The sequence below is a fragment of the Dinoponera quadriceps genome, unplaced genomic scaffold (genome assembly GCF_001313825.1).
Source record: "Dinoponera quadriceps isolate SergipeBrazil2010 unplaced genomic scaffold, ASM131382v1 scaffold616, whole genome shotgun sequence".
NCBI classification, from domain to species: domain Eukaryota; kingdom Metazoa; phylum Arthropoda; class Insecta; order Hymenoptera; family Formicidae; genus Dinoponera; species Dinoponera quadriceps.
Genome location: NW_014555184.1, coordinates 2836100 through 2855472, shown reverse-complemented (window position 1 = coordinate 2855472; position 19373 = coordinate 2836100). Strand labels below are relative to the sequence as shown.

Below are 19373 nucleotides of genomic sequence, written 5' to 3'. Positions count from 1 at the left end.
ATAATTTTCGACGAAAAATATTTTCTTGATATTAATCTTAAAATTTCATATTCATCGCCAATTTTAGAAAAGCTTCTATACTCAAAAGAATATTCTTTCTTCGAGAATGTTATAAACTTGAATTTAATATAAATATAAATATAATAGATAAATTGAATTAAATTGAAGTACTAAACTTAGTAGGATTTAAAATATATTTTGAATAAATTTGTCATATTTATGATAAATTTATGATATATTTGCGGATATACATATATATATATATATATATATATACATAAACTTATGAAACAAATATATAACATTTACTTGAATGCAATATATATTTTTCTGTGTTGATATCCTTCGAGTTACTGTCGCTCGGTAATATCGCAAGTAAACGTACTTGACTGCTAGACTTGATCGTTTTTTCACATGTTCTTAAATTCACGAGCTTAAGCCATCTCGAACTGAAGCGAATATTGTTCTGAAAGTCTTTTCCGAGCTTAATGTGCCAATTGATTAAATATTGAAATCAATTAAAAATCAATATACCGAATCGACTGTGCAACGATCAAACAGTATTTACGGAACAATGGGAATTCTCTGAGAAAGATACACAACTAAAGAGACTACGTAGTAATTATAATCAATTATTCATTCGGAATTATTTATTCATTCAATTCAGAATTATTATTCATTCGATTATTCAGAAACGGAAGAGAAATACGTTGAAGCAAATGGCGCGTGGGACGCGCGATTCAAATGGCATCAAATTATCCGCCCCGATCAGTTCGTCCCTCCTCATTGAAGATTCACTAGTGCGAAGGACTAGCGAAATCGCCGCTCTTTCAAATCCGTCGAATCGACCACGGTTAACGAAGCAAAAATACCCGCGTATCGCGGTACTTGTCACGTGGCGGTGATAAGAGATGGCAGGTGCACGCGCACCAGCGAGAAATCAATATAAACGGAATTCGCGCGGGGGCGGCAGGCAGGGCGAGAAAGAGAGTGAGGAGAGAGCGGGGTGACCGTGGGGAGGAGGGATTGGGGGAGCGAAGGGCGGTAAAACATCCCCCATGAGAGAGAGGCGGCCGCCGAAAGCCGATTGCAGCTACGTTTTAGCGGCCACGCTGGCGAAAACGGCGAAAAATGTCGTAGTCCCGAGTAACAAGCGAGACCAGCAGTAACCCAGTGAAATCTCCGCTCCTTCTCCGCGCCTCTCGCCGTCTTAACACCTCTCCGTCTGTCCGTCGGCCCTCGCGGCAATCGCTGCCCCCGACTCTCTCGCGTGTTCCGCCCTCAATGGTGAATCAATAATTAAGGTGACAGTGCAGTGGTTGCGCGATCGTGTGCCGGGCCAAGATGTCGGTGAAGGTGAGTCCTCGGGCATGCATCCGCGACAGGCGACGAACGTTCCCAGACGATCCTCCCGGTCGGTCGACCAACGGGGACGTGCTCGAAAGCCCGAGATCGACCCGCGAACGCGCTCCCGACCGCCCTCCGCTGGGAACATCGTTGTTATGTAACGCGATGCATGCTTTCAATCGACGCTCTTTTCGGTATAGCGCGGCGTAGGGTCGACGCGCGGTGCGACGGAGTCCGGCTTCTGCGAGCGACGGTTATGTGAGCCCCTCGGCGCCTCGCGGCTCTAATAACGCTTAATTAGTCCACTGCTGCTGACGAGAGAGAGAGAGAGAGAGACCGTAGGTCATGGCTCGTGCCAGCGAGCGGATCGAATTACGGGCGATTTTACCTTGCCCCGAGTGCGAACGCGCGTTTCACTCGTGCGAGTGTAATTCGAGACGTCACGACGCGCCGTTAGTCTGGATCTACGGTAGATGCAGAAGGTCTTTGGATGTAAGCGACTAAACGTAATCCCTACGACGAAAGATGCCTTTCGCGCTGCGAAATGTTGTGATAACGCTTGGATCTCGGGAATTGTAACGTCTGGTAGCGTTGCGGAAACTCCGTTACGATTTAGCATTAGCTCTGGGCTTTCGCACACGAATTACCGTAACCGTAAATACAAGACGTAAATTTAGGCTGAAGGAGCAATCGGGATGTTACTTTAGATTTGTATACTCGGGAAGAAGATGGAAATGGTGTAACTGGGATTCAGATCGATTAATTAGGATTTTAGCCAGTCGAATTCTAAGTACTTCTGCTTACGATCAGATTTACCGTCGGTTCTATCCTCGTTCAGGTTACATAAAAACAATATTCTGATTGGCTCTTCAATCTGAACTCACGTCTTATGCTTGCTGTTGTGGCGATTCATGTGCAAAAATCTTGAAAACAAAAGACTAAAGTCTCACTATATCTATATACGCAGAAAATATTGTAGTAAAAATTACCGCACAATTTTGTAATGCTGAGTTATACCAGAGTTATCGTTAAATTATCGTTAAAATTATTATGTATGTTGTAATTTTTGGTAATGTGTACATACGATATACATCACTAAACACGTACAGTATCATACACAGTGGAAAATTTTCTATTTAATTTAACATTTCAAATATATCCCAAACGATCCACGCAAGCTTGAAGAACAATCGATTTTAACACAAGTACAAAATGTTTTTTCCTGGTGTAATTTCAGTCATAATTCCGGTATGGTCCATAGCATTATAAAATGTTGCGGTAATTTTCAGCATTTTTCTGGATATTTTCTCCATATAGTAGATCCGGACTTACTCGACGTGTAGCACATCCCTCGTCCCCAAACGACGGTGCATTCGCGCCTGGTCGTATGCAACCTGCGAGCACGAGCTCGACGCGTGTCGCGGACGCGTGCGCTCCGGCTGCGAGAATACGAATTTTCTACTTAGCCGAAGAAGCTCTTTCCTCTCCAGTATTACTCGAACTGTTAATAACCGTCTTTTTCCAAGGCACCACGAGATGGATCCTCTCTTTTTACGAGATGCTCCGGTGTCCTCGGTTTTATCCTTCCGCGATATCCGCGCGCTTCCCGTTGCTCTTCTTACGGCGTGCGCACGACGCCGTCGTACGCAGTCCGCCGCAGCGCGTCGAGCCGCGAAATATTTTAATGGTAATAACTGGCCGGTCACAAGTGTTCGCTTCCTGCTGAAGCGAACACTTCAGCGAAGATGAAAGCGAGGGGCCCGCGAAAGACACACGCAGCAACGCGTGCGCCATCGAGCGCGCGCGCTTTTCGGCGAGCGGCGCGCGCACGACGCGTGCAGGCGGGCGATTTCAGTTCGCGCGTCGCCTCGTCGCCGATTAGACTCGGTTTCCTCCGAAGATCGGAGCGCATCGTTTCACGGCTCTGCGATCCTCGAAAGCGATGTCGGGCTGACGGCTCTCGTGCACCTCTCTTGCTTCACGTTTCTTCATCGAAGCTCACACAATCAGAAGGTCTGTCGATCACGTGCTATTTTTATTATTATGTGCTAATTCGCAATTATGCAGCAGTCCAATTACGTCCCAAGGTGCTTCGGCGCGTCGCATTTTGTGTTACATCGCGCGCGCAAATAGACAAAATCCGAGGACGAGTGCGACACGCGTTCGCAAAATTTCGCCCTGAGCATAATTTCGCGCTGAGGATGAGCTCGCGAGTTATCACGCTTCAGTATTCGAACAAGCGCGATTTTGATGCTCTTCGCCGTGAACTCGGTCGGCGCGGCGCGTATCGGAAACGCATTTACGTCAAATGTTTTTCTATTGGAGATTCTCCGGGAGGTTTCTTATTGAGAGACCCAGTTTATTTCAAGAAGTGATTTTGCAATCGTAACGAAAATTGTCTAGATACGAGAAATTAGCTAAAATAGATAAACGTCTAGCAAACATTTCAGTGTCACATGTGTGTTGCATCTAATCGATATAAACGACAGAATTTTTCTCTGAATTATTCGTCCACTTTAGCAAGAAAATCTCTCTGTAAAGCTCATCTTGGATTAAGGCCAGTCATATTTTTTATTAATAATTAGTAGCAGGACATAAATTTTCTTACACATATTGCTAAAATGTTACTATAAATTATAGCGCAGGTAATTTTCTAACAGATACAAAAGACATCGATACATTTTACCTGTGACATTCCAGGTAGATCAGCAAAACATTTCCCTGAATGTTGGGTTGCATCGATCGGAAAACAGGTAGTCAAACGGCGATTTCGTTGAAGGAAACCAAATTCCTGGTCATAAGAACTAAATTTTGTTTTATTCAACTTAATTTGGCTCTTATAGTAAGGAATTTTATTCCCTTCGACTAAATTGCGTTTATTAACCGTTTTCCAACTGATGTAACCAAGCTGGTTTCTCAGTACTGTTTATGCACTCTATTGTTACGCAGAACGGCGGTAGTTTTTCCTCTGGTAACGTGCAAGTGAAAAATAAGCTTCATAAGTGATATACGACAAGTAGAAGAAGGCGGTGAATGTAAAAACGAGAGGAAGAGAGAGAGCGACGGAAAGAGGGAGCCTGCCATGACGTTGGCGGTCCCCGAAGCAGCATGCGATGTATTTATAAATCTGTCATCTGCTTTGGTTTACGATGACGTGAATGTTATCAGAGAATCTCGTCTTGAGCGAAGGCTGCGGTGAAATGCGTCAACGCACGCACACTTTGACAGTCCGATGCTGGCACGCGCCGCGTTCGGATATGAGTGGCACGTACCAGCCGCAATAACACTCGGTACGATATTTCCGCGTTTCCTGCGAAACGTCGAGTAAGATATGCGAATCCTCGCTGTTGATAAGCGCGCGAGAGGGTCACACAGCGTCGAATGACAAACGACTCCGCGGCGGTCCGAGCGGTGATCCGAGAGGGCGGCGTATTTTTAGTACGTTCTAAAACCGTAGCGCTGCCGAGATTCGCGCCAAATCTTCGCGAGCGGATCCCACCCGACGAGCGATTGAGCCGGCCGCGTGCGCGACTTTTGTACTCGCGAAAATCGCGATTTTCCGCATTCGAGGTCGGTTTGTCGCGGCGCTCTTTTGTGCAAGTTGAATTCTGGAGCGGAAACAACGACGGAGCAGCGGACGACATCGAGAGGGCGACTTCGCGCGAAAGCTGAAAGCCGCGCGACGATCGTTAGCGTGCCGGGCGCGCGCTCACGGACGAGTAACTCGCGAATTGTGTGAAAACGCAATCTTTCATCATCGCGCATTTCGACGTATTTCATTGCGACCGGCGCCTAATAGACTGCGTTTTTTTTCACGTGCCGGCGCGTCGCGACGAAGCGGCAGAGAGAGCATCGCCGGTGCTTGAATTGGGATCATTGCGTCTATTATATTTCCGCTCGCGGCGCGTTGTGTTGCAAAAACAAATGTTCGCGGCGCGGTCGACAAGCCACGGGTGTGAAGCGTGCGCGTCATTCGCGCGGGATTTCCCGGAGGATCTTCCGCGCGAAGTGCTTCCGCACTTCCGCGAACGACGTTTTCTTAGGTCTTTCCGTCGCCGCACGGCGCCTGGCTTGCACCGAAGTTCCGGAACCGCGTTAATTTTCCGCATTTCCCGGAGAAGCTGTCAGATCTCAAGTCGGAATTTCCAGTTCCACATTAAGTCCGTTTAATTCCATTTGGTCTTCAAGGATCTTGTATTGCGTTCCCTTTGACGTTACAAACGGGGAGTTATTTCCGTTTTTTTTCCCACTCGAAGACTTAATGTAGGATTTGAGATTTTCTCCCGAGAGCCCGAGTCGAAATTTCAGTCCTGCTTGAAGTTTAATTTAAATCTACATTAAGCGTTCGAAGGTCTTCTATTGTGTTCCTTTGATACTACAAATGGGAAAGTAATTTCCCAATTTGCAGCATCGAAAGAGTACGATAGATGTGGAACTATTCAAATTAGACTTAAAGTAGGAGGAAATTTTCGACTCCGGGAGTTGCCTCGCTCCGTCATTGCGTCGCGTTAGCGATTCGCGGGAGAATTATGCGCATTACGTAAAAGTTACGCGTCGCAGATCATCGGGTTTCATGCGCCGTACAAGCGTCGCGCGTTTCGAGTAGGTGGGCATTTCTCATGGTAATGTTGCGAACAATTCCGCGGGTGAAGGGTGACGCGTCCCGCATAAAAGCAATTCAAATCTAACGTTAACGACGCCCGTGGCAACACGTGGACGGTAAAGCCGTGAATAAGACGATTAAGATACGCGGCGGAACGACGCGACTATGAATTAACGGTGAAGCGGCGGTGAAGAGGGAACGCTAACGATCGCGAATGATCCGCCGCTGTGGGATTAATTCAAGTGTAAAATTCTCTGTCTTGTGGAAAAAAATGTCGCGATAAGTTAAAGAACTCAGTTTCTTATCGTTACGTAAAGGTATACGCGCGCGCGGCCTTCTACCATTGAAGAACTACACGCCTTATCGCGTCCATGTGTGACAATCTATAGATGCCTGTATATCTTCGTTGTATTCGCGTATTTCGACGAAACGTTTCTAGGCACGTTATTCCTGAGGAATATTTAAAACATTTAACAGAAACAAAAGTCGATCTTTTTGGAGTTCTAGACTGGAATATCTCCTTAAATCTTAGGTATCGTGATGCTATGTCTGCTTTTTACGAGAAATTACGTTACAATTTAACGATTAGCGCAAAATACTAAGGGCTTATTACACTTATTATAGATCCAGACTTAGGCGAGGCTCAAGCTCGATGTATTACATGTGAGTTAAAATTGGAAAAATACTAGTCATGGATGCGAGACTAGAGATATATTGCGAATAAACACGAGGACAAAAGCTAATGAGGAGCTAATGAAGATTATTATCATTACTGCTTTTAATTAACTCCTCCTCTGTCCTCCGTCTCTTACAGTATACAAAGCGAGGTGAGTGTGTTTGACGAGAGACGCGCGTGTTCTGAAATTAGCGTATTTCGCTAACATTTTTCTCGTGAAATGTGAGCTTTCGTCCGGTAAATAATTTCGTTTAATCTTTATTTGTCATTCGTCGTAATTTATAAACTCTCTGAACAGCAAATTTCTCTCTCTCTCTCTCTCTCCCTCTCTCTCTATCTCCTCTCTTAACTATATTAATTCAATATTTCTCTCTTCAATTTAATGATTTAATTATTGAAATACTGAATGATTAGCAGTATTTAATTATTAATAAATTAATAATTAAATTTATATATTCAATGACTGCCTTTCATCCGTGTACAAAGATACGCATAATGTATGCCATATATTACCACATTAGTGGCTTCTCTCTCGACGCATTCAATAAATAACGACACGTCAATTCTGATATTTATATGTACTCGTCGATTATTCCGACGAGAGCGCTCGCAATTGCGCGAACGTTTCGGGATGGAATAGAAACAAAGAAATCTGCACTTTCTCGTTATCGCCGATGGCAATGCCGAAAGTGGTGCGCGCTCTGGTCGTAAGAACGTCGCGATCAAATATTTTCGGCACACCGAGCGCAATGATCGCGATTGCGCATACTGGCGATTTATGACCGACTAATTGTCTTATCTTGAACAGACACGAGACACTGCTCGCTGCTGCTTTTATCTTTGTTTGCAAGATCCGTAATCGCTATAGAGCTAAGAAAATATTGAACATTTACACGAGCGTCCATCGCGAGATATCTTTCTATCGTGACGCTGATACTCACCACCCTGCGAGATTCCGCCGACCATTCGCGTCGGATCCTTTAATATACAGTCACAGCTTAATATAAGTTTCTCTTTACGACGCCATATGCGAGCCGTAAAGATGAAATTCTTTATTTATTATCGTAACTTTGCGCGACCCCGCGTATCGATGGACCGCGTGCACGTCTCGAAATCGGCGGCTGCAACGTTCTTTGTAAATATCGGTTTTAACGCGCACATCTCCATCTCCTCGTGCATGTTGTTCAGATGACGAGGTACAAACCGGCCGAATTCGAGGATGAGGAGAGCAGCAGCATCGGCTCGGTCACCCTAAATAGCGAAGGCATCAGCACATCCGCCACGCATATACGATATCATTCGGTGAGCTTCCCAGATCCGCTGGTATTAATAACGTTTTTCCGATAAGGCAGATTAGCACCGAACGGAGAAAATCAGCCCCGCTTTTGTGAACTAGAGTTCGCGTTCAAACGGAAATATGTTTCCGTAACTTATCATTTTTTTTTCAGTACAGGGCGAAGTAATAATTATTATCGCCTTAAATATCTTCGAAATGTGAAAATAGAAGAAAAATTTATCTCGAGAAATCTAACGGAAATCTGATAGAAATGTAATAATTTATTTAACAGAAATTGCATTGATACCAACACTGATCATCATCAGGGCTAATATCTTCTTTAGAAAGCTTTGACATACGGATCTCGAATCTTCAGAGATTCGAAGCTCAAATGCTCATTATTCGAATTTCGAAAGTATTGAAGCTTCGAAACATGTTACTTTGCGTCTCCGCCGAAATTTTCCATTTTTTATATTTGCTATTTAAGTCGAATGTAAACGCAGCGGGAAAAACATATTTCTCGTTACATAAAAGTGACTAAATATGTCTGGTACATCTGTTCATTTACAAAAGTTCATTTGCAAAATTTCTCAGTATTCCTTGAGTAAAATATACGTAGACATTCGAAGCTTCGGAAGATTGCGGACTTTGAAAACGAACCTTTGAACTTCGCGTTGCCAAATTTTGAAAGTTTGAAATTTCCTTCAAAGCTTGGAATCCTTTCGAAGCTTCGAGACTTCAGAATTGTCGAAGTTTAACAGCCCTCGTCATCACTTCGAACACTTCGGACTTTTGTAAATGTAAACTTTTCATCTTCACTTAGTTGTGAATGAAATATTTTTACTTTTCGAAGTTATCCAAGGTAGTGATAATTCTTGCATCACCCTGTGCATAATATTTTTATTCATGTCAGCGAATATTCTCTGGAAGGGATAAAATAACTCATTATCAAAATATCCTTCTATTTCTTATCCTTGGAGACGAGTACTTGACGCAAATGATCGAAAGCCGCGGTCATTAAATTACGATAACGATCGCAAATCATCGTTTCGTCTTATCAACCGACATGTTCCCGCTGTTCCAGGCTCCGACGCTATGGAAAGCAAGAAGTATTTTGGAGAGATGTCTTTTAATAATTTGCACTACTTTGCTATTAATAGTGATGATACTTATCAGCGTGATCAGCCACAGGTCTCGCTGGGACGAGGCGCAGATCCTTCATGTCACCTCTCACGGAGAAGGTAAGAGGACGATCGACAATCATCCCTTCCCTTCCTCCCCCTCGTGACGACGAGAGAGAAAAAGAAAAGAAGTGAGAAATCAATTCACCATTCCTCGTACGCGAGGAAAGAATTCACGCGCGGAGAAAAAGTGCTAGTTTCAAGTGAACAATTACTCCAATACTTCTTAGCACATTTTTCGATTTAGTAAATATATATTTTACTTGGATAATATTTTCTTGGAGAATATTTTGCTTGGATCAGGTAAAGTATATAAAGGTGAAAATTTGTTACGGAGTATTGGAGTAATTACTTACTTGAATCTGGCATTTGTTTCTTCCGTGCATGATCTCGCGATTTTCTGTCATTCGGCACGATAGCAACGAGGAAAAGTGAGCAAGTTGAACATTGTTGCAGAAGGCACGCATTGTCTCACGGAACATTGTGTAACGGTGGCGGCGTCCATAATCAATAGTATAGATTACTCCATTAACCCGTGCGACGACTTCTACGAGTACGCGTGCGGCGGTTGGCGCAAAAAAAATCCCATCCCAGACGGCAAGAGCGTTTGGGGCACGTTCGGCAAGCTGGAGCAAGATAATCAGCTGGTGGTGAAGAATGTCCTCGGTAAATATTAAACGTCGCCGATCGCGCGCGATCGTGCGAAAAAAGAATCAAGTAAAATAGTGAATAAGCACGATGGACAGAAGCGATGCGCGTGCAATTCTGACACTTAATCGTTCTCTCGTTTCCTCCTCCTTTCCTCGCCGCGCAGAGAAGCCGTTCAGCGAGATGAAGTCGAAGGCTGAGAAAAAGGCGAAGTTCTACTACATGTCTTGTATGGACGCGAACGAGACGATCGAGACGCTCGGCGCCAAGCCGATGATGGAGCTGCTCGAGAACATCGGTGGCTGGAACATCTCCGGGAAATTCAACGTGAGCACGTGGTCTTTGCAAAACAGCATGCATATTCTGCAGAACGTTTACAACATGGGCGGCTTGTTCTCCTGGGCTGTGAACGAGGACGACCGTAACAGCAGTAGATATATAATCCAAGTAAGCTGATTATGATGGATTAAAGAGCGAGAGAGAAAGAGAGGGAGAAAAAGAGAGAGAGAGAGAGCCTCGTTCTTCATTGGTTTGTCGTCGAAGATAAATCGATTATCTTCTATAAATTGATCTCGTCGATTGGCGGTTATTAAATTTATTAAGAAATGCTATACAGAGTATAGAAGATTAATTTCTCCGCGTATGTGGACCGGAGAATAAGCCGGTGCGTGCGTCGATATACGTTCAAGCTTGATCTTTCCGTAGATATACTAATATTGATAATATTAATATTGAATAGTACTAGAAAATCCGTGCTTTGGCACTTAAAGGCCCGTTATTCTTTCTCGATATCATTGGTGTTATTATCGAATATTTCCGAGCACGAGTGACGCGGTCCTCAAGACAACATCGTTGTCTAATCAAGCGTGTATCATTTAAATCACACGGTGAAACTTGTTTATGGAACGTTTGATTCGCGCTCGCTTTCAATTCGATCTGATTCGTTTGACCCGCGAACGCGTGCCTCGCGCGTGCAGGAGCCGCCGATTCGATTAACATTCGGCGGGACTGATCTAAAATTAGAAATCAATTTGTCGTAAGTAACTATTTCTCTTTCCGGGAACGCGAATCTCAGCAACTCAACTCGGCGAACCGTGTTCGATTCACGGGAACTCGCATTGCACGAGCGATATTAAGAGGTTTTATTTTCAAGATCGACCAAGGAGGCCTGACGCTGCCAACTGCGGACAACTATCTTAACGTAACCGAACACAGCAAAGTCTTGGCCGCTTACTTAGACTATATGACAAGGGTAAAGTAGCGACGATACGCGTTTACGCCGATCCTGACGCGACGCGCGACACGATCGTGAACGAATTAAGCAGAGATACTCGTGTGCACTTGCAGATCGGCGTGCTCTTAGGTGGCGAGGAAAACACCACGAGGAAACAGATGCAAGATATCATTGACTTTGAGACGAGACTCGCGGAGATCACTACACCACCGGAGGAGCGCAGGGACGAGGAGAAGCTTTACAATCTAATGTCTCTGAGCGAACTGCAACGTAAAGCACCTTTCGTACGTTTGACGTCTCTTGTTTGATCGAATATTCTCCACTTTGGAAATTGGAAACCGCATGACAGCGTCCGAGAAAATTCCACCGGGGGAAAGGGAGCGAAATGACGGATAATAAGGAAAAATCGACAAACCTTAAAATTATCATCTTACCCCCTTTTCCTTACGGGGACGTTTTCCTCCGGTTTTCAGCATTTTTCCGTCCGGAGCGACTAAATCACCGGCAACATCGTAACGTTTGTGATTTTTACATTATTATCCAGATGTCGTGGGTGGATTACTTCCAAAATGCCACACGTCTCGTAAATAAGAAGATCAACAGCAAAGCGCAGATTATCAACTTTGCGCCGGAATACTTTGCGAAGCTGACGAAGCTCGTGCAAGAGTATAACAAGACGACCCACGGAAAAATGTACGTATACCATGCGAGGTGCATATCAGAGGCAGCGTGTTCGCTTTGGTCCCCAGAGACTGGTTTGCGAAAGCGACTCGAGAAAGATCGAGAGACGATCGAGAAAGAATCTTAGTAACGAGCAATCCTTCTCAGCTCGAGAACTGTCGAAGCTCTTCGAAAGATCTTTCGAAGAGCCGAGAAGTCGGAGAGAATGATCAATCTTTTCCTCTACCTTTTCTTTCCGCAGAATACTGAATAACTATCTGGTTTGGCAGACCGTGAGGTCCTTGACGGCGTGCCTGTCGAAGCCGTTCCGCGACGCTTACAAGGGCCTGCGAAAAGCTCTGATCGGTTCGGAGGGTAATGAGGAGCAGTGGCGTTACTGCGTAAGCGATGTCAATAACGCCATGGGTTTCGCGATCGGCGCGATGTTCGTCCGAGAGGTGTTTCACGGCAAGAGTAAACCCATGGTTAGTCTGCAGCCTGATATCGCGAAGCGAACAATCACGGCCGTTTAAGAGACACCCGGCGACTTTAAGAAACTCCACTTTCGAAAGTGCAATCGGTGTATTATCACTGAGAAATAGTCACTCGGTCAACGGTGAATCGGTAATTTCGCTGAAAGAAATCTATCGAAATAGCAGCGATTGTTGCCATCAGGGAAATTTTACTGCGGAAACAATGAAGAAAGGCATCATTTATTACTTCTCTTTTATATTGTCTTAAATATTATTAACGGCACTTTTTCGTTCATCTCAATCCGTTCTACATCTTCACAAAGTTTGTTCTTTTTCGTCTGGGACATTCTGTATATATTTGGTTGAATGAATACATGTATATGTATATATATATTTTTTTTATTTTAATATAAACGAATTCTGCCGTGGGACGCGTACAGCGATTTAGAGCGAATCTTTCACTGATCAAAATTAATTAAGTATAAGACAAAAGAGCTAAGTGGAAATGTTACCACTAAAAAATTGCGGATCCTTACTCATTATCGGTATAATACCGTTTTACTCATTCAATCAGCGACGATTTTCGCTGATTCGACTTCAGATTTTCAACGATCGCCCTCGCCAATGTCTCTAATCCTTTGTCGCCGCTTCCAGGCGGAAGAGATGATCGACCTGATCCGCAGAGCGTTCACGAAGAACCTGAAGAATCTCGACTGGATGGACGCGGAGACGAGGAGCTCCGCCGAGGAGAAAGCGAACGCGATCACCGACATGATCGGCTTCCCGGATTTCATATTACGGCCCAGCGAGCTTGACGAGCGTTACCGGGACCTTTCTATCAAGTCATACGAGTACTTTCAGAACAATCTGCGCGTGAATAAGTTCAATCTGCGCAAGAACCTCGAGAAGCTCGATCAGGTGGTGAATAAGAGCTCTTGGATAATGACGCCGCCGACCGTGAACGCTTATTACACGCCTACGAAGAATCAAATCGTCTTCCCCGCCGGCATTCTTCAGAGCCCGTTCTACGACATGGAGAATCCTAACAGCCTGAACTTCGGCGGCATCGGAGTGGTCATGGGGCACGAACTCACGCACGCTTTCGACGATCAAGGTGACGTGATTTGCGCACGATTCTAATTGAGAGAAAAAATATGGAAAAAATAGAAAAAAGATTTCGCCGGTGGATACCAATAACATAACGTACGCGGAAAAAACAATTTCGTTGGTGTAACTGAATTTTCCATTGCATGGGGATCAGACGAAATTTCGATTGTGGCAAAGAAAGATTTCTGTAGGAAGTTTCTACTCAGCCGATCGTTCTCAGTTGTCCCAACCGAGTTTCAATGCTGAATGTTCACAGTCGCAGTAACAGAGATTATCAGTCGAGTTTTCATTTCCGGCCACTGAATTTTCCTCTGGTTTTTATTCTGTAACTGGGACTTTTCGATATTTATTCCAATGTAAGTTCTTTTATTTATGAATAAACAATTGCTTCTTCGTGAAAAGCTACGGTTTTCAAGAAATGTATACTTTTTTATTTGAAAAAGTTTTTCCTCGGTATAAAAATAGGTGTGTCAATGTAAGTATATGTTATTAGTGCCCACCGAATAAATATTTTTTATCTTTTAGATATTTGTTCTCTCAATGTAAGGTAAACGACAGAGAAATATCGGGTCAGCCCCCCTCTCCTCCGTGTTTTCGCGATTTCACCGCGGAAACATCGGCCGAGTGTATTTGCTCGCACTCATTCGTCCTGTTAGCGCAACGACTGTATTTTTTCTAGTAACATATCGGATTCGAACAGGTCGGGAGTACGATTTGCACGGGAACCTGCATCAGTGGTGGAACGACGCTACGATAGAAAAGTTCAAAGGTAGAACCGAGTGTTTCGTGAAACAATACGACGCATACGAAGTGCAAGGTCGACATGTGAACGGCCGGCAGACGTTGGGTAATATTATTGGTTATTAATAAATGCTCGCGCGGATATGTGCGCGAAAATGTGCCGGTAGGTTTCGACTGATCGCACGTTGTACGCAGGTGAGAATATCGCCGACAACGGGGGCCTTAAGGCGGCGTTTCACGCATACCGGGAGATGTCTACGAACTACAAGGATCAACTGCCTCTGCCTGGTCTCAACTTAACGCATCGTCAACTGTTCTTCCTGAATTTCGCACAGGTACGCATAATCACGTCGGGCGGAATTTCGAGTTGTCCGTCGCACACAGAGAAGATTACTTTGTATTTAATATACGTATTTGTTTGACTTGGGGGTTGTTTGGTACGAACAATAATTTAATATCAACGTGTGACTTGATAAAATTGAAATACGGAGGAATCGCACGGAAAAAAATTATGAGATCGCGATTAAAAGAGAGGAATGTATATAATATGTTGGGAAATGTTTTCCTTTTCCGGTTGAAACGCGAGATGCATTAACGATCGCAGTAGTCACGTGAGAGACGTTCGCAGGTCTGGTGCTCCGCTATAACGCCCGAGGCAGTGACTCTACAGATCGAGAAGGATTCTCACACTCCGCCGAAATACAGGGTGATAGGACCACTTTCGAATCTGCCGGAGTTCGCGGCGGAATTCAACTGCCCCAAGGACTCGAAGATGAATCCGGTTCACAAATGTGAGGTGTGGTAACCTCGTGTTTCTCTTGACTGATTGATGGACAATTCGGTTGGACTCGGTTTCCAATATCGCGGCGGACCAACCGTCGAAGCTTCTACGTGCCATTTGCGTAATGAGAGACACACGCCGCGAGACATGAGACTTACTTCGGGCATCGGACTGTGCGTTTTTTAATTCCACATATCACTCGTCCACTCATCGCGCGTTTACTTTGCGTTGAATCATGTGTGAGATTAGCGGGTGATGATCTTATCGCGTCATTTTCAAACGCGCACGCCGCCGAGAGTCGTCGAACGTGGTGTGAAGGCGAGAATTCCCGGCTAAATTGAAATTAATCCGTAGCTCATCATTTCGGGACGCTCTGGTATCCCGCGATCTACGACCTAAAGCCGTACTAAGATCGATCTGGAAGCCAATTTGTTTTCCGAAGAAAACCTACCGAGACGTATCATCTGTTTCTTCATGCAGATCTGAATGTTGAAATTAAACGTAACTCATAGCGAATTTTTCTCCGACGAATCACGCGACTCGTACGATCAGATCGCGCGAAATATGCCAGCGAGATTTGTAGCATTTGTAGACGCGGTGTCGGGGAGTTCCTCACCAAATCGGTCTCACTTTCGGTCGCCGAGCTTATTCCAGCAGCGCCGATTCGCAGCGCGGATCGGCAAATCTCAGCGATCACGGAGAAGCGCGAGGGGTGAATCTTACACGGTATCGCGACGAGTGCGAGTGATTCTAGCGAGCCTCGTTGAGAAAACATAGGGAAGGAAAAGCGAAAGAGAACAAGCGACTTGTAAAAGCCGGAGACGTTTGGAAGAAATGGACGCGCAGGCTCGAAATTGTCGTTGGAATTGATCCAGGAGAATTTTCGTTTGTCGAGACGGGAACTAGGACCATTATATTAGCGTATTATTCCTCTTCAGCTACGTTGAGGTGCGAGCGGTCAGTATACGGTGAAAAATTTCTGTAACGGCCCGCTGAAATATGAAATAAAGTTACAAGAATGTGAAAACAAATTACTATATTAATGAGCAATTATTGTTTTTCGATAGTTTCTTCCGTGCGGGTTAACATGGAAACATGTTGAAAAGTACGCGAAATATATGTTAAAATATATATTAAATTAACACATTCACTTCTTAACACGGTACTTTTTAACAGATCCATCTTGTTAGAGTAACATAAAAATTTCAACGGGCCGGTATTTACGCAGAATTTCTCAGTGTGCGCCGATTCTTTTCGCGCACAGCCTAACCACGGCTCATCGAGATTAACGAGAGCGCTCAAGAACGACGTCGACAGCCGCTGAAGCATTCTCGATACGCGGTGCATATCGTTTTTCACTTTTATATAAATAGGAATCAGTATTACACGCGACACACTCAGTCGATTCGCAGGCGTGCACGGAACAACGACTGACGATGATGACGAAAATGATGACCGAGTTATAAAGGCGAAATACGGTTCGGGTGGTATAATTATAATCATAAGACTGTCGCAGGGTGGTTGAATGCCGGGACAAATTTTTCACTCGCTTCGGCTTGTAGAAGCTAATTGGTCAAGGAGTTAACGATCCGTACAAACCGTATAAACCGTCAATGCGCAACACGTGCAACACGCAATGAGGAGTTAGTCGGCAGGTTAATTGCGACGTCATGAGTGCATTGTAATTCTCATTGTTACGAGTGACATCGTTGAAACTTATTTACAAGATATATTCGCAACTGATCAAAAGTCTCTTCGACGGCAAGTTCCTAGACTCTTTCATTGAGGGTGGAGGGGGATTGATACTCAGGATTCGACTATAAGTACTGTCAGTCAATGAGTATTATCAGTCAATCAAAATGCAGAAGCACTTGGCGACGATTGGTATTTGCCGCGGCGCGCTGATTAGTTTACAAAATAGCTGGTGTGGTTTATAAACCTCGATGAAAAACGACGAAGCCAAGCGAGAAGGAGTAACGCGAAACTCACGTGAGACCGAATTTGATTTTTGTCACATTGCAAACAAAGTCACGCCGGAGAACGCTTCGCGTTTTAACGTTATCAGTATTAACGTCGACGCACGTCGATGCGCTGCAGAATGTTATTAATATGCGAAAGCATCACCACCGCTTTCGATAATCTCGGTAGAGCGTGGCTGGGAAAGACAGCTGGGTGCCGTAAGTTCCGCAGGCAGGATTCGATTTAGTTCAAGCCGTCTATATTTTCATAGAGATGATGAACGCTACGCGAACAACATAAATTGTCGCCGTCGTCGTTCGATCTTCGATTCTTGATCTCGCACGTATCGCAGCATCGGCGGATTACGATTTTATTGTGTGTACTTTCTCCTTGATTCGAGTTGGCATACATATAATTGTACAATAATTAATTATAAAGTTTTCACCGACGAAGGCTGAACGGCGTGTTTTTGTAAATAATGTAATTTACCGATCCGAAAATTTACGCGTCTATTAGCGGAGCGTAATTTCTCATTTAGAGTTAACCGTTAACGTTGATTTTAGCGTTCTACTTAGTAAGAAATGTAAATCTCACCGTGATAGAGCCAGCTGTGAGCGGAACCCGAAGCGTCGAGGTTCCGTCGCGGCCCTTTCGTTGCTGGAAAAGAGCGCGGATTGTATTTCGGAATTACGAAAGGTATCGAAACTACCAGCGGATTTAGTAGTTTGCGCTCTTCCGCGGTTAACGTACATTGTCGCGCTCATTTACTCTCCATCGCGGCTGGAAGTCACGCGCCGACCGACAATGTCGCCAAGCGTAATAATGTCGAGGCCCAAGTGAGTCTCGCATACTTCAAAAAGAGAAACGGAAAAGAAGAGGAAAGAGAAAATGCCAATCAAAACCCGATCTTTTTTTAACACCTGCGGAGAGAGGAGGGGAACCAAAGATACGTATTCGTGCGATGTTTTTTCATAGGGGAGAAATAAACAAGATAAACAAACATCAAGCAGTTGAACGATACGTTATTGTACATCGCGTAAGACACACTTATTATTGAAGCACGCGATGAGCTCATTGTGGAAACACGGTGTCCCCGATAATCATCGCGATGTCCGTCGGACGACGCGATAGGATGAAACGAATAATAGCGCAACCCAGTAAACACGAAACATCAGTTATATTACATCCGTATTGTAATTTCCCAACAATGTAAACGTAATATAACACGCGTGTATTATATTGCATTTATATGGTTGAGTGAGATATTGTAATAAACATGGAAAAAGTTTGGTTGAATTTGCCAGACAGTGAACGAACCAAACGTGCTTTGGTTGAAGGAAACAGAATTTCTGGTTATAATAGCTGAATTTGGGTCACATAAGTCCCGGAAATGTTTTTCCCTTCAATCAAAACGCGTTTGGTTTGTTCACTGTCTGGCAAATTCAATCAAACTTTTTCTCCATATAAATGTAATAATATAACTGATGCCCCGTGTTTATTGAGTAGGTTAATTGGTTACGCGTTCATTCGGTCACGTCATTAATCTCCGACGGAAGCGCGTTATACCCCCATCGATTGACGTTGCGTAGCATTAATCCTAGAAGTCCACATATCCTGACACAATCGCGCGAAACGCTGGGATCCAGCTCAATTACGCTCAATTTCCCCCTTCATCTTTTCCTTTCGCATCGAACGAAGAAGCCGGGGAACGAATTCGTCGAGCTCTCAGAAGAATCTTAGGGCGGAGAATAATCAAATTAGTACGTTTTTATGTGATCGACCGGGGACATACGATGTATGTTCCGCGACACGAAAAAATACCGAGGTCCGTTGGACGTCTAGGATTAAGTCTAGAGTCCCTCCGTGTGTGGACATTTAGAATTAAGCTAGCCGAGAACTTAAGAGATCGACGATAATGAGAAAGCGGGCAAATCTCAAGAAAAAGAGTAAAATGTGGGGATAAAGAAAGCCACTGCATTCTATTCTTTGTCGGATTAGCCCCGATCTCCCTGTCTCTCTTTCTCCCTCTCTCTGTCTCTCCCTCTTACTCCTTCCGCAACCCCTTGAAAAATCAAAGCGACATGAATACGTAAGAAGCCAAAGTTTCTTTAACTACAACGTAAGATCCGTATAGGCCTTAAAAAATATCTGACGCCGATGCATAATGTATTTGTAAATGTCCATTGTTTATAATGATTGTGAATATTGTAACAATGAGAGAGGAGCGTCGTCTCCGCAGTTACATTGTTGCGTATACATATAAATATTATACTCGAAAACGCTATTTAGAGTAACGTGGGGGCGAGAATTAGAAACTTAATAAATGTCATTTTGCGCTCTCTCACTTGATCGATGACGATAACGACGACGATAGCCATGACACTTTCTCGATGTCGTTAAGTCGTAGACGACGTGTGCACGCGCAAAATGCGATCTATGAGCATTCGGATTCTTGGCCCGTGCGAGCTCCCGAGGCCCCTCGGTTACTCTACGTGTGTAATGATTTCGTGTAACACAGAAGGTGTCAATGACGATGTTCGCCATGATTATTTTTCTGTATTGTACATTATGTACTATGCTTATTATTAAAATTAAAAAGGCAGAGCAAACCTTCATGCTCACTTCTAGAATTGTACAATTCTATTTGACGAAGCTGTAGTTAAATTCGACACACCGAATTTATTCGC

The 19373-nt window shown here is 44.2% G+C and overlaps 1 protein-coding gene across 4 annotated transcripts; it reads left to right on the top strand.

Annotated features, from left to right (window-relative positions):
• Positions 1-1181: 1181 nt before the first annotated feature.
• LOC106743270 (endothelin-converting enzyme 1) lies at positions 1182-19068 on the top strand. Of its 4 annotated transcripts, XM_014616942.1 has the most exons (14): positions 3438-6482; positions 6575-6777; positions 7815-7928; positions 8987-9143; positions 9540-9749; positions 9898-10178; positions 10885-10983; positions 11079-11249; positions 11510-11658; positions 11888-12110; positions 12753-13212; positions 13885-14052; positions 14142-14281; positions 14575-19068. In XM_014616942.1, exons 3-14 carry the CDS (start codon positions 7815-7817, stop codon positions 14749-14751), a joined length of 2349 nt encoding a protein of 782 aa, XP_014472428.1. In that variant the 5' UTR covers positions 3438-6482; positions 6575-6777; the 3' UTR covers positions 14752-19068. The 4 variants fall into 4 exon arrangements, with proteins under 4 accessions (XP_014472426.1, XP_014472429.1, XP_014472427.1 ...); XM_014616940.1 differs by lacking the exons at positions 3438-6482; positions 6575-6777 and adding an exon at positions 1182-1356; XM_014616943.1 differs by lacking the exons at positions 3438-6482; positions 6575-6777 and adding an exon at positions 1187-1356 and having other exon boundaries at positions 13906-14052.
• The last annotated feature ends 305 nt before the right edge of the window (positions 19069-19373 follow it).

Coding starts and splice junctions, on each gene's coding strand:
- LOC106743270 (XM_014616940.1), top strand. Junction 10,984..11,078: donor ACTTAGACTATATGACAAGG/GTAAAGTAGCGA, acceptor GTGCACTTGCAG/ATCGGCGTGCTCTTAGGTGG. Junction 11,250..11,509: donor TGCAACGTAAAGCACCTTTC/GTACGTTTGACG, acceptor ATTATTATCCAG/ATGTCGTGGGTGGATTACTT.